The sequence below is a fragment of the Acipenser ruthenus genome, chromosome 4, assembly GCF_902713425.1.
Source record: "Acipenser ruthenus chromosome 4, fAciRut3.2 maternal haplotype, whole genome shotgun sequence".
Classification (NCBI taxonomy): domain Eukaryota; kingdom Metazoa; phylum Chordata; class Actinopteri; order Acipenseriformes; family Acipenseridae; genus Acipenser; species Acipenser ruthenus.
In genome coordinates, this window is record NC_081192.1 from 86,618,781 (window position 1) to 86,632,825 (window position 14,045).

The window sequence follows — 14,045 nt, forward strand, 5'->3', positions numbered from 1 at the left end:
TGTGTATTCCCCCCCCCCCCCCCCCCCCCCCCCTCTCTGTAACTGCAGTAAATGGCCAGTGGTCTGAATGGACTCCGTGGAGCGAGTGTTCTGTCACCTGTGGGACTGGACTGCAGAATCACTACCGGTTCTGTGCCAGCCCGGCTCGGTCGGGGAGTGGACTGCCCTGCATCGGACCTGACAGGCAGGACCAGATCTGCAACACTGCTCCCTGCGCACGTGAGTCTGACGAGATGCTCTCTGTGTGTAGAATACAGGAGAGACGGTTGTCTTTCATTTATAATAGCAGCTCAAATAGACTATTATTCGACCTCTTGTGTCAAAGAAACAAGTTCAAAAATCAAATGTTATATGTATCCCACATGGCGAAGAATTAGGACAAACTACATTCATAATGCCATTCATTTTTGCCACCATTAGACGCCATATGGCGCTACATGAATTACACAGCTTTCTCAATGACATGCGTTTCATATGTCAACCAACACCACACCTGAATTTGATCCATTTGAGCTACAATGACACAGTAATATTTTGTGATGTGTAAACCTTTCTGCAAACCTCTCTGTAAATGTCTGTAAACATTTCTTTAAATCTCTTTGTAAACTTCTCTGTAAACCTCTCTGTAAACTTCTGTGTAACCCTGTCTGCAAACCTCTATGTAAATATTTCTTCAAACCTCCGTAAAACTCTGTGTATACCTCTTTGCTTACGAGACAGTGAGCGGAGGCTGGAGTGGGTGGAGTAACTGGACGGAGTGTACCAAGTCATGTGGCGGAGGGGTTTGGAGCCGCAGTCGGGAGTGTGACAGCCCGACCCCTGGCGGAGATGGGGATTACTGTGAGGGTCCTAGCTCTGAGGTCAGCTCCTGCCACTCACACGACTGCCCAGGTAAGACAATTAAAGCATTGCTGAGGTTACTGCAGTTCTGTGCATCTGTGTGTGTGTGTGTGTGTGCATTGCTAAGGTCATTGCATCTGTGTGTGTGTGTGTGTGTGTGCGCATTGCTGAGGTCATTGCATCTGTGTGTGTGTATTGCTGAAGTCATTGCATCTGTGTGTGTGCATATGTGTGAATGAATTGCTGAAGTCACTGCAATTCAGTGTATCAGTGCGTGTGTGTGCATTGCTGAGATCACTGAATTCTGTGTCTCAGTGTGTGTGTGCATTGCTGAGATCACTGAGTTCTGTGTCTGTGTGTGTGTGCATTGCTGAGATCACTGAGTTCTGTGTCTGTGTGTATGTGCATTGCTGAGATCACTGAGTTCTGTGTGTGTGTGTGTGTGTGTGTGCGTTGCTGAGATCACTGAGTTATGTGTCTCTGTGTGTGTGCATTGCTGAGATCACTGAGTTCTCTGTGTGTGTGTGTGTGTGTGCTTTGCTGAGATCACTGAGTTCTGTGTGTGTGTGTGTGCATTGCTGAGATGACTGAGTTCTGTGTCTCTGTGTGTCTCTGCTTTGCTGAGATCCTGTTGCATGTGAGTTTGTGTCTAAGTTCACTGATGTTTCTCGTTGCAGCGGTGGACTGTTCCTCCATCGAGGGTTCTGTGTTCAGCAGCTGTGGCCCGTCCTGCCCTCGGTCCTGTGATGATATCTCGGTGAGCTCTCTTTATTCGTGCCTCATGCTATGCTAAACTTTTCAATGTCCGATTATCAAACAATATTGTTTCCAGTATTGGATTATGCATTGTCAATACTGTTTAATTGCCTTTCAATGAAACTGCTCTTTCTAGACTTGATAAATGTTATAATAGGTTAGCTGGTTTTGTTCAAGATTGTCCTTTTTATACACCCCATTGTGTTATGAGTAGGGCTTCTGTTTTTATTAATTTCATTTTTCAGTGCTTATTTTTAGCTATTTTCGAGTTTTATGTAAATCGTTTTTTTTTGCGGGGCTTTCGCTTTTTATATACTGTATGAAGTTATTGTTTTTGGTTACTTTCCAGAATGCTTGGGTATTTTTTTTCTGTCACAATATGTATAGTAACTTGACAGTACTTGCACATTTAGGTTGTACCTTCTTTCCTTTGCTGTCTTCCACAATGAAATCCTTATGGTCACGGGCACATCCTTCTGGGGTTTTTGTGTGTCTCGGCATTTTTTTACATTTCGCCACAATTTGTAATTCTGTTTTAAATTCTCCCTGTAACTGTAATATAGCTTTAAATCCTGTGAACAAGACTTCTAATTGTAATCTCGTTTTAAATCTCACAAAAGGAGTCTCCAATAGAAATGTAGGAATTTGCTGCCACTATGTAGTTGGGGTGGGTTTAAAGTATTCAGAACGTATTAGATACGTGTCTGGAAGGAGGGATATTGCCCAGCTGCACTGGGAAAGGTACTTTTTTTGTAGTAGTATTTTTTTTTTTATGGGAAAGGGGTGAAGTCAATGTGAATTGAGTAACCATTTCCGGTGTTTATTCAGTGTTTTTCCGGTGTTTATTGGCTATACACCGATTTTAATTGTTTTTGTATCAGGGGTGTTTTATTGTTTTTGATCGGTTGAAACCAAAAATCAGAAGCCCTAGTTACGAGATTGAGGTTGAAATACTATATTTATTTTAGCCTAGAACAAAGAAGAACTAATAGGGATTGAAGTCTTTCAAATCTTAAAAGGAGTTGACAAATGTAACCCTAACCAACTCAGAAACCAGACCCAGAAGACACACAGCTGGAAATTAAGTGGAGACTTAAGACAGAGGGTAGGAGGCACTTCTTTATACAGAGAGTGGTGAGGGTATGGAATGGGTTACCTAGTCATGTTATTGATGCTGAATCATTGGGATTCTTAAAGACCCCACTTGACAAAGTTTTCAGATCAATCAGCCTCTAGGAACCAGACGAGCGCAGACGGGCTGAATGACCTGCTCTTGTTCTTGTGTTCTCGTACTAACGTCCGTCCTGTGTTTGCAGCATTGTGTGTGGAGCTGTGAGCCGGGCTGTTACTGCAGTAGTGGGAAGGTGCTGAATAAGAACGGGACGGCCTGTGTGGAGCGGCAGGACTGCACCTGTCTGGACCTGCGCACAGGGGAGCGCTTCCTGCCAGGAGAGACCGTCCTGCGAGCCGACAGCTGCAACAACTGGTGAGAGCACCCTCCTCTACACACCAGACGAAGCTCTGGGATTAAAATTACCTTCATTTTATCATGTATTTTTTAACTGGCCTTAATACTAAATTTCCCCTTACTTTTCATGCACATTTTAAGGGGTGTTTACTGGTTAATCGATTATCACATACACATTTATCGACATTAATCGATGTATCAACAACATTTAAATTTTCTAAACATATGGATTTTGATCAGAAGATCGAACAGCTAAAAACACTTCTGTGCATAGTAGCTAAACAGCAAGGCACACCTTACATTCAAATGAAAACACATCTGATTAAAACCATTTTTTTAAGCACTTGAGTTGAATTAACAACTGAATATGCCAAGCTGAAATGAGAAAGCGTCACCCATTTTAATTCTAGTGGTTTCCATCAAAGATACTGTTTATCAGCTCCATAGCACTTACTGAATACAGGGTGTTATTGATTTTAATTTGAAATTATTTCTTTTTCAGTACTTGTGTGAAGGGGAAGCTGATCTGCACTAATGTTCCCTGTGCTGGTGAGTTACACATATACTTTAACCACGAAAAGCTGCAGCAGAGGGTCATAGTCGGAGTCACTCTGGTCAAGTCTCAATAAAGGAAGGAGGAAAACTACTGTAACTGCCTATATGCCTACCAACACAGGATCACATTTATAGAAAATGTAGAGTATTGCCACAGCTGTCCCTGGTGTTTCAACACCATTCAAAATAAGATTCTGGACAGCTCTCAACAATATTTTAATATTTGTGGATAGATCAGGAGAAATAAGCAATCAAAAAGGGGGACAAAATCTTCTTCTTGTGGAGATAGATCTTCTTGAAACTCAGCATGCATGTAGAGATTGAAATGAAGAACTCTATTGTATTTTTTAAATGTAATTGAGATACTGTGACTAGCTATGCAAGAGAAAAGTTTATAGGAAATCTAAGGTACTGGCAAAGCTACCCCAGTTGTTTCTGGTCCATTCAAATTTTTGTAACAGCTCTGAACACGCTGCCATCACATACAAGGAATATTGGCATATCTGGGGATATATTAGAAGACAGTGGCAGTCAGAATGATGCAAAAGTCTTTTTATTTTTGTTCTTGAGGAGACAGATCTTTGACACTCAGCATACTTGTTGGGATTGAGATGGTCAACTCTGTAGCACTTGTATTTTTTATTGATTTTTATTTAAATTCCATTTAATTGCCTTTTTTTGGTGACTAGTAGCTGCAGAGCGACAGGATCCACATTTCTGACTCAAGTTCCCTACTAGGTTTATCTCGATAAATTCGCACTGTAATTTTTCAGTTTTCCCTTGCTTTTCCCATGGTTATACCAAGCATTTACCATGGTTTGCCATGCATTCTAATATGCTTTACCATGCTTCTCTGTGCTTTGCCATCCTTTCACTATGCTTTAGTTCACGTTGTTATACTTTTACTGTGGGAAACATTTATATAAAAAATAAACTGAGCATGGCTTACACAAACGGAAGGTTATCCTAGGCACAATGAGCATGCTGAGGGGCGTTGAGGTGGGTGACTCACGCGGCTGTTTGATCTGCAGTGTCCGGTGGCTGGTGCGAGTGGTCAGGATGGACTCCATGTTCCAGGACCTGTGGGATGGAGATGGTGACTCGCTATCGGAGCTGCTCCTGCCCTGCACCCCAGAACAGAGGAGCGGAGTGTGAGGGGGTACATGAACACCACGCGGACCTCGGGGTGCAGATCGAGAGGAAACAATGCCCCTCTGTCTCCTTCTGTCCAGGTAAGGAGTTGACAAACCCTATGAGCACTGAACCAGAGGACAGAGTAAGATATTAGGTTGAGGCTTAGGACAGTAGGTACTACATCAGTGTATGGAATGGGTTACCAAGCCATGTTGTTGATGCTGAATCACTGGGATCCTTTAAGACCCAACTTGATATCGCTTGTACATTTTCTTGTGTTCTTATATTCTTATGTAACACTGCACAATAACATTGTAACAAAAAAAATCAACTGCACTCAATGCAGTTCAAAACACAACAGCGCTTACAAACACATGATCACATCATTTCTTTATACATTGAATTGTTTTTGTCTAGTCTTGGACAGCAAACAGTTAATAATAATACAGTTGTCTTAAGCTGGCCAAAGTTTAGTTTGCATCAGTAGTCCACTGGACACATATAGATGGTATTATATATAAATGATATTCACAAACTTAAGTTTCATCAATATTCTCTGGGCATCAGTAGCTCTTAATCCTGAATGATCCATGTCTGAAGTGTCTCTGTGTCTCAGTGTCATCACAAAGTATGGTGAGTTTATGGAATGGGTTACCTAGGGTCACTAAGCCATGTTTTTTTATGCTGAATCATTGAGATCCTTTACGACTTGACTTGACAGTGTTTTGAGATCAGTCAGCTACTAGGAACCGTACAAGCACTGATGTTCTCAAGAACATGTTCTGGTGTTCTTATGTCAACCCAGTTCACGGGTCCTGGAGTTTATGGGGTCCCTGGTCCCCCTGTGATGGCTGTGAGGGGGTGTCTGTCCGGACGAGGGAGTGCAACAGCCCCCCCGCAAGGTTTGGAGGACTGCCCTGCCATGGAGAGGTGCGACAGAGTCGAGGCTGCCATGACAACGAAACTGTCTGCTCAGGTCTGTCTAGTCGACATTTGGGCTCCATGATCAATTGTGAATATACTGCATGCAGTAGCTGGAGAATGCCGGGACAGCTAATTGTAGCCTGCCTGGGAATTGCCAGATACAAGTGACCACTCTCTTGCAATGCATGTTTGTAAGATTTTCAGGATTTCTCTGCGCCGTCTTAGTCCCCCTAAACCTAACCTATGAACTTACCTATCTGTCAACCGAATTTCTGGAAGGCAAATCTTTATGATAAATACAATATTCACTGTTTTGCGTCACCTAGAATTTTAGGATTGAGACCTCATTTAAAAAAAAACAAAAAAAAAAAACTATATGAACATAATTTTAGATATTTTATTTAACATCATGTAATTAAATACACTACAAAATGATATTGCAAAAGTCTACCTGAAGCCATAATAGTATTTCATGTTAGATGTCCCATTTTTCTATTTTTGATCCTATAGACTTGGGCATAGAGTCAGAGGTTTACCAGTAACCTGTAGACGGTGCTGCCTTTTCATTGCAATGGTTCTAACCTCTCTCTCTCTCTCTCTGCATTTAGAGTGTGGCGGGGGATTGGAGGAGTTCCCTTGTGGGAAGCCTTGTCCTCGCTCGTGTAGTGATTTCCATAGCGACACGGTGTGTGAGGACAGCGGTGAGTGCCAGCCCTCCTGCGGCTGCCCCGGACAGCAGGTCCTCCAGGATGGGGAGTGTGTGTCTCCGTCTCAGTGCCGCTGCAAATACCAGAACAACACCACCGGTGAGGACAGCAGACTGACAGACAAGCTCTCAAAGACTGTTTGCAAACAGGCTTGCTTCAAGATTTAACAAATGTCTACGACCCAGACGCATCACAAAGCAATGATCCCCAGGCCAACTGAATGCCACACTTACTATCTTGACATCAGCTCTATGTATGTTTGTAAACGCTGACAGTATGTTCCATCAAGGTGGGGGGTGACTGTAGGAGAACTACATTTCACAGTCTACAGATTCTTTGAGTGGGGTTCTTAGTGAGGATTTCTAATGTCTTGAGCAGTGAAAGTTTGGGAAACCCTGGTTATGGGGATTCAAGGTCGAGACTAAAATGACTGAAGCTTTTGTAAAATACTTTCGATAATTTCAGGGATGGATTATACCTCTGCTACCCCCAGTGCAGACACAAACCCTTTCTCTCACTTTACACCCCAAGAATAAACCTTATAATTCTAGAAAAGTTACATTAAGGAAAAGTTATTTGCACACTGGTGCTTCTGTAGTGGAGTTCAGAGCATTTGGAACAACACATGAACACAATGTAGCACACACCAGCTGCTCTTTTACTTACATCATTCTGCAGCTAACAACATAACGACTACAAAAACTACACTGGCAATAAAACTGTTACAGATTTACAAAAAAATGGGCTATGCTATTATTACGTGATTGTAGGCTATATATCGTCTTTAGAACAACAACCTACCCTTTTTCTATTGCGTCTCCTGTTCAGAATAGAGAAACAAGATCATTTCCATATTTATATTCCACACTTCAGAGTATGGCAGAAATTTGCTGCAGCCAGGTTGTGGAAGCTTTGGTTTCTTAACAGGCGCTGGTACACCTAAATACCAACAAGTATGTAAAAGTAGTTTATGTAAAGGTAGTTTAATAATGGACTGGGACGGTATTGAATGTAATGATCCTATGATTCCTCCTGTATGTAATACGCATGTGATGTCTCTCTCTGTCAAGGCATGCCTGAGACAGGGAATGGTACCTGGGTGTGGCCGGGCTCCACGCTCTGGGAGTACAGCGAGCCAGGGGAGACCATTCATACCGCCTGCCAGAACTGGTAAGAACATAAGACAATACAATACAATACAATAGAGATTTATAAAGCGACTTCTGTGGAACACCTCAAAGCGCTGTGCATATAATACATAAAAAACATTTAAAAAAAATAAAATGCCTTGTCAAACAAAAACATTCTTAATCTCGAGTTAAAGAATTGGCACCGATGCTGAGTCCCTGATATGTTTCAGGAAAGAAATCCATAAATAGGGAGCACGGTGCCTGAATGCCCTCAATACCTCCTACAGTTTTGAGCCGAGCCTTCGGGATGGTCAATAGCCCTGCAGTAAAGAGCGTAGAGAACGGGCTGGAATGTATTCATACAGCAGGTCTGAGGAGCTAGCCCATGAAGGATCTTATTGGTCAACAACAAAATCTTAAAATCAGTCCTGATGAAGGCTTCTCAAGACTGGAGTAATATGCTCTGTAAACCCGGTCCGAGTCAAAAGAGAGGCCTGGTACGAGTCTTAAGACCTTAAGGGTCGTACCCTGTTAGCACACCATTCGCCTTGACTGTGGCGATCTAATTTAATAGGACAGAATCTAATTGTGTTTGTTAATGTTCCCAGTGTTTTAGATACTTCACCTGGTAGGCTATTCCACGCATTTACAACTGTGTAAAAAATGCTCCCTACCATCTGTTCTAAACTCTGCTCAGCTTACATTAACTGTATGCCCTCTCATCCTGCTAAATTAGAGATTTGGCTTAACTTCATCAGTAACATTTAGGATTTTATAAACTTCAGTGAAGTCCCATCTTTCCCTTCTTTTTTCGAGGTCTTTTCCTTTATAAAGGTTTACCCCGGTAAATTTGCAATGTAATTTTGCATTGTTAGTATGCTTTTCCAATGGTTATACTGTGTATTTACAATAGTTTCCCATGGTTAGCTCTGTTTTGAGTAGGATTTCGTACCTCCCTGGGCTTCACAATGCTTTCACTGTGTTTTACAACAGCAGCAGCAGCACTGCACTTACACTACATAGCGCCATTCAAAGCACTTAACACATTTTTGCAAATATGATTCAAAAGTAATAGTTGAAAATAAATAAGAAACATTTTAGTTGTTAGTCATCTATTTAAAGTCAATTCACAATCTTAAGGCAATGTACCAAGATATGCTTTTTCAAAGAGAAACGAGACAGACAAAAACAGGGACAGACTCTGCTTGGCTGACAAGTTACACTTTGCTAGTCTTTTACTACAATACACTTTTCTAAGGGTTAACTTGTCTTGTCATTTGATGGTGTTGTTTTACTGAGTGAGCAGCATGTGTGATGTGTTCCTCTCTCTCTACCCCTCAGTACCTGTGACAGCGGACACCTGCACTGCAAGGCCGACCCTGCCTGTCGACTGGACGGCAGCTGGAGTCCCTGGGGGGCATGGTCTCCCTGCTCTGAGAGCTGTGGGGATGGGACTCAGTACCGGTTCCGGGAGTGCAGTAACCCTGCCCCTCAGAATGGGGGGAGGGGCTGTCCAGGAGAGGCGGAGCAACAGAGGGACTGTAACTCCCTGCCCTGTGGAGGTAAGAGCCGTGTGAAATTTAAAACGCAGTACAGAATAATTACAGACGGTAAATTCAGTGGCCAACACTTCAACTAGAAGACAGCTACACAGCTCTCTGCCATCCTCGAAGCTGAGAGATCACCAGTAGGTGGCGCTTTACTTAAAATTACAATAACCGATTAGTAAAGGGTCATTTCAACACTTTCTGGGGTGTGTTAAAAGATGGATTATATTGTTAATGAAATAGTTCTTAGGAGTTCTTACCAATGCCCAGTTAGCTTTATTTACATTGTCACTGGATGTTTGCAACTGTTCTGATTCAGACAGGGGAGAGAAAGATGAAGTGCTCCTGGAAGCCAGCTCAGCTCAGCTTGTGCAAGCATTTTGTTGTGGACCTCTCATTACGAAAATAAATAAATAAAAAGGAAAAAAAGCATTACAGCAGGCCATCAAGTGTGTTTGACCATTGTATATTTTGCATGTGTCTGACTGTGTGTCCTGCTGTATATTCTGTGTGTGTGCCTGTGTCTGTCTGTGTGTCCTGCTGTATATTCTGTGTCTGTCTGCAGATGCCAGTCCTTGGTGGGAGTGGTCTCCGTGGATGGAGTGCACTGTCACCTGTGGGGGAGGGGAGCAGATTCGAACCCGCTCCTGCCGTTTCCCAGACTGCCCTGGGCTCTCCCAACAGAGCAAGACGTGCAACACTCAAGTGTGCCTTGGTGAGTAACACGTGTTAGTGTGTGAGTGTGTGTCTGCTAGTGTTTGTCTACCAGGATTCAACAGTGTCTCTCAATAAACTTAACAACACCGGCATGTTAGTATGTGTGTGCCTCTGTCTGTGTGTCTGACTGGGTGTAACACTAGTTCTGGAATATGCAAAATTTATCAGATACAAATCTTTTATACTACGGTTTAACATTTATGCCATGGTTTTGTTGTCACATTCTAAAATACCCAAATTCTCCCCCTCCCTCCCATCACATTCACCTCTCTCCCACTCCCCTATTCCCTCCCTCTAACCCACTCCTCCCCACCCTCTACCACCTCACTCCATCTCCTCCTGTCCTCTTCCCCTCACTTATCTTGCCCTCTTTCCCCATCCCCTCCCTCTCTTCCTCTCCCCCTTTCTCACATCCTCTTTTCCTCTCATCCTCTCCCTCATTCCCCTCCTCTCCACATCTCCTCACTTCTCTCCCCATTCTTCCCTCACCCTCCCTCTCCTCCTGTCACCCACTTTCTCTCCCCTCTCTCACATCCCCTCTTTCTATCTCCCACGCCCCCATTCCCACCCTCTCCCGCCCTCCCTCTTCCTCTCCCCCTCTCAGAGGTGGGCTGCCCTCCAGATCGTCTGTACCGCGAGTGTCTTCTGGGTGAAGGGTGTCCCTACAGCTGTGCCCACGTGAGCGGGCTGATGGAGTGCTTCAGCGAGAGCTGTGAGGAGGGCTGCCACTGTCCTGTCAACACCTTCTTTCACAACGGCTCCTGCATCACGGTGAGTGGAGACAGAGATAGGTCAGAGGGAAGGAGGCACTTCTTTACACAGGGAGAGGTGAGGGTATGGAATAGGTTACCTAGGGTTACTTAGCCATGTTGTTGATGCTGAATCACTGGGGTCCTGTAAGGCCTGATTTTACAGTTTTGAGATCAGTCAGAGAAGTGGTTGCCTTAGGATTCATGTTCAGTGAAATACTAAAAGAAACGTAATAAGTTAAATGGCAAATGTTTCGACTAGAAGTCTTTTTCAATGCCTTCAGTGTTCAGTTTTGATTTACAGACTTGTTGTTCTTAAGTCGATGGTTTTAATAAATGAGTACGCCTGCTATCTACAGCCTTAATCTGGCAAATAATTCAAAGATACAGCACAGTAATGCAATACTCATGTTATAGTGTGAAAGGCTTTAAAACTGTACTATACATGGGGGGGAAATGCAAAATTGAACTTACTATTCAAATTGTAACTGTAGCAAAAACACCGATTTAGACGTCCAGGAAAAGCTGGGCTAACGTAGTGCTTGCTTTCTCGATGCATGGAGTGCTTTTTCAAAATCTCATCCTCTTCAGATTTCCGTATGATACATCTGTTTTTACTGTGTTCCCATTGCCAAGTATGACACCGCTGTCAGGTTTTTAAAAATATCTTTCAATGTTCTCTTTCAATTGAAAGTGTAACAAGTTTGCAATTCCAAGTACTTACCATTTCACTAGGTTAACATTGCACTTTTTACAAACTGGATTCTGGTTGCATTGTAAGCATGGTTGAGTGACTGCACACTTCCAGCTAAAAGTGGTGTGTTCGGCTGAAGTGGTGTGTTCGTGACTCTGAGGTTTTATTGTACTCTGTATATTACTGACTCCAAATTACAAGGTGGAACAAATGAGAACACTCCAGAGTCCAGCCCAGGTGACCCCATGTGCCTGCCTGTATGTGCTGGACCACACCCGGTGTAATGTTAGACAGTGAACCGCAGTTCTCGTGACAGTTTGTGATTGTGTTGCAGGAGTGTCCCTGCGTGCTGGACCAAGAGACCCTGCAGCAGATGCAGAATCACTCTGTGAATGGCTCGACCACCCCGACTCTGACCGCTCAGGGGGCCACATTGACCCTCGGAGACGAGCTTCCTCCAGGAGAGGCCCTCCATCACGGGTGCAGCTCCTGGTGAGTACAGACAGACACTGCGGGCTATAGTGCAGCCTATACTCACCAGCAAGCTACAGGCCAGTTGATAAACTTTTGTGTTTTCATTGTGTTAAAATATGTTTTCATTGTTATTATTTTTTTAACAGTAAACAAACAAAACAACAAATACAAAATAAATCTAACTCCTGGGGAGTACAGACCCTCCAAGGTATAGTACAGCCCAGATTAGACTGGCATGGTGCAGAACACTCTAAGATTTTCTTAATTCTTTCAGGTCAGGTAGCAGCACTGTGCACCCGATAAATCAGTGGATGCACCTAATAAGAATTAGCTAAGTTACAGACAGGAGATGCTCAGGCTGCAGGGCTAGGAGAGGAATTCCTGTTACAGTGACTGGTATGGGTGTGCTTCCTGATGAGACCAAGTGCAATACAAACTGCAATAGGTGTGATCTGGGATGAAACTACAGGTTCTACACATGTTTTATTTTAGCATTTGCAAACACCATAAAAACATAATTTTAAAATGTGCGTAACATGCTCACTGCAGCAGTAATTGTATAAATGAAACACCAAGGTAATAATTAATTTGCCCGTGTTTGGCGAGGGAGTGCCCGTTTAACAGCGCTGTGTCCTGTGTGCCCCAGTGTGTGTCAGCACAGCCGATGGAACTGTTCCTTGTCCTCCTGTCCCCTGGATGGGGGCCTCTCTCCCTGGGGCACTTGGGGATCCTGCTCCTTGACCTGCGGAGGCCTGGGCCACAGGACCCGCACTCGAGACTGTACCGACCCGGCACCGGCCCACGGGGGCAAGGACTGTGCCGGAGCGAGAGAGGAGGTGATGTACTGCCAGACGCCTGACTGCCCAGGTAATAGTGACAGGACGTTTCTCCTGCTTTGTTTGTAAGTTTTTATTTTTTTATTTTTAACATCAAAAGAACAATTTATCAGGAAAAATATATCTAAATAATAATAAAGCAGAGAGAGAGATCAAATCCCACCTCAGCCACTGACTCATTGTGTGACCCTGAGCAAGTCACTTAACCTCCTTGTGCTCCGTCTTTCGGATGTGACGTAATTGTAAGTGACTCTGCAGCTGATGCATAGTTCACACACCCTAGTCTCTGCAAGCCGCCTTGGATAAAGGCATCTGCTAAATAAACAAATAATAATAATAATAAAGAGAGAGAGAGATGCTTGATTATGTCCTCTAGAAGGGTATGGAAGACAAGGCAGTCGGAGTTGGTCAACATAGGATAGAAAAGGTGGCCATGCTTTGTAAAAATTGATAACTATTTCTCTTTGCAGCTGTCACTCATCCCACAGAGGAACCCACTGGCCCAGGTAACTATATCCTGTAGATTTGCTTGTGTAGCCAGTTGGTTTAGAGTAGACCACGGATAGGTGACTGTCACTTCCAGCCCAAAGCTTTGTTCCAACCAGAACCTACAGTACATTTTAAATGGAACCACTTAAACACCTGAACCGGTACTGAAGTTATTCTGAACAGGTAATGGACCTGAGTTGCCTAACCCTGGTTTACATCAGGCTGTTAGATGGTTTCTGACCAAGCAGACTAGAGCTTTAACACAAAAGATCTTATTTAAACTGAATTCTTGGTGACTTTCCGAAAGTTTCCACCATGTCACCCTTTCTGTTTTTGAAATACTTTTATGAAAGTGTATGCAGAAGTTGGGTAAGCTGCTGTATAAATGTATTATTGGATTAGCTGCTGTATAAATGTGTTATTGCCCTCTGTACAAGTACATGTTGTCTCTTGTAAAGTGGTAAGTAATAGAAGTGCAATGTGTCCAGGTACCAGACTCAGAGTAGTACTGATTGTGTCCAGCCAGAAAGCTGGAGCCAGTTAACTCTCATTACAATCACATGGGAACTTCTCCATTGCTCTCATCAAGGTTTCCTGCAGTAAAAGCCCAGCAAAGTGTAATAAAGCATTGTAAAGCCCCGAGAGGTATAACCTTGGAATAATCATGGGAAAACTACAAAATTAATGTGCAATTTATCATCTTAAACTTTTATAAGTAGATTGATCAACAGCTATGGTTAAAAAAAAAAAGTTTTGCACCACCTAGAATTTTAGGATTGAGAAATAGAGTATAATTTTCAAAAGACGCAAAATAAGAACTAGGTCACAAAGTAATTTCTAAAACCTGATTTAGGTCACTAAGTATATGGCTTTCAAAGGGTTTAGATGAATGAGTCGTGTATTCACCTGTTGACGCTTTAGAAATATAAATCAAGTGATGTAATTACATTAATCATGCTTTAAAAATCATTTTGCAACCTAGTTCTTATTTTGCCCCTTTTGAAAATCATGCTGATAATGTTAAA

The 14,045-nt window shown here is 43.0% G+C and overlaps 1 protein-coding gene across 1 annotated transcript in view; it reads left to right on the forward strand.

The window, feature by feature from the left end:
- The window catches only part of sspo (SCO-spondin), a 108,275-nt gene that overhangs the window by 64,812 nt on the left and 29,418 nt on the right, over nucleotides 1–14,045 (forward strand). Inside the window, exons 71-85 of the mRNA XM_059023438.1 lie at nucleotides 49–219; nucleotides 721–891; nucleotides 1,518–1,597; nucleotides 2,913–3,082; nucleotides 3,567–3,613; nucleotides 4,651–4,851; nucleotides 5,559–5,729; nucleotides 6,286–6,483; nucleotides 7,455–7,554; nucleotides 8,856–9,076; nucleotides 9,627–9,776; nucleotides 10,383–10,549; nucleotides 11,556–11,713; nucleotides 12,342–12,562; nucleotides 13,002–13,037. Coding sequence (XP_058879421.1) covers nucleotides 49–219; nucleotides 721–891; nucleotides 1,518–1,597; nucleotides 2,913–3,082; nucleotides 3,567–3,613; nucleotides 4,651–4,851; nucleotides 5,559–5,729; nucleotides 6,286–6,483; nucleotides 7,455–7,554; nucleotides 8,856–9,076; nucleotides 9,627–9,776; nucleotides 10,383–10,549; nucleotides 11,556–11,713; nucleotides 12,342–12,562; nucleotides 13,002–13,037 — 2,262 coding nt within the window. The remainder of the gene's footprint in view (nucleotides 1–48; nucleotides 220–720; nucleotides 892–1,517; nucleotides 1,598–2,912; nucleotides 3,083–3,566; nucleotides 3,614–4,650; nucleotides 4,852–5,558; nucleotides 5,730–6,285; nucleotides 6,484–7,454; nucleotides 7,555–8,855; nucleotides 9,077–9,626; nucleotides 9,777–10,382; nucleotides 10,550–11,555; nucleotides 11,714–12,341; nucleotides 12,563–13,001; nucleotides 13,038–14,045) is intronic.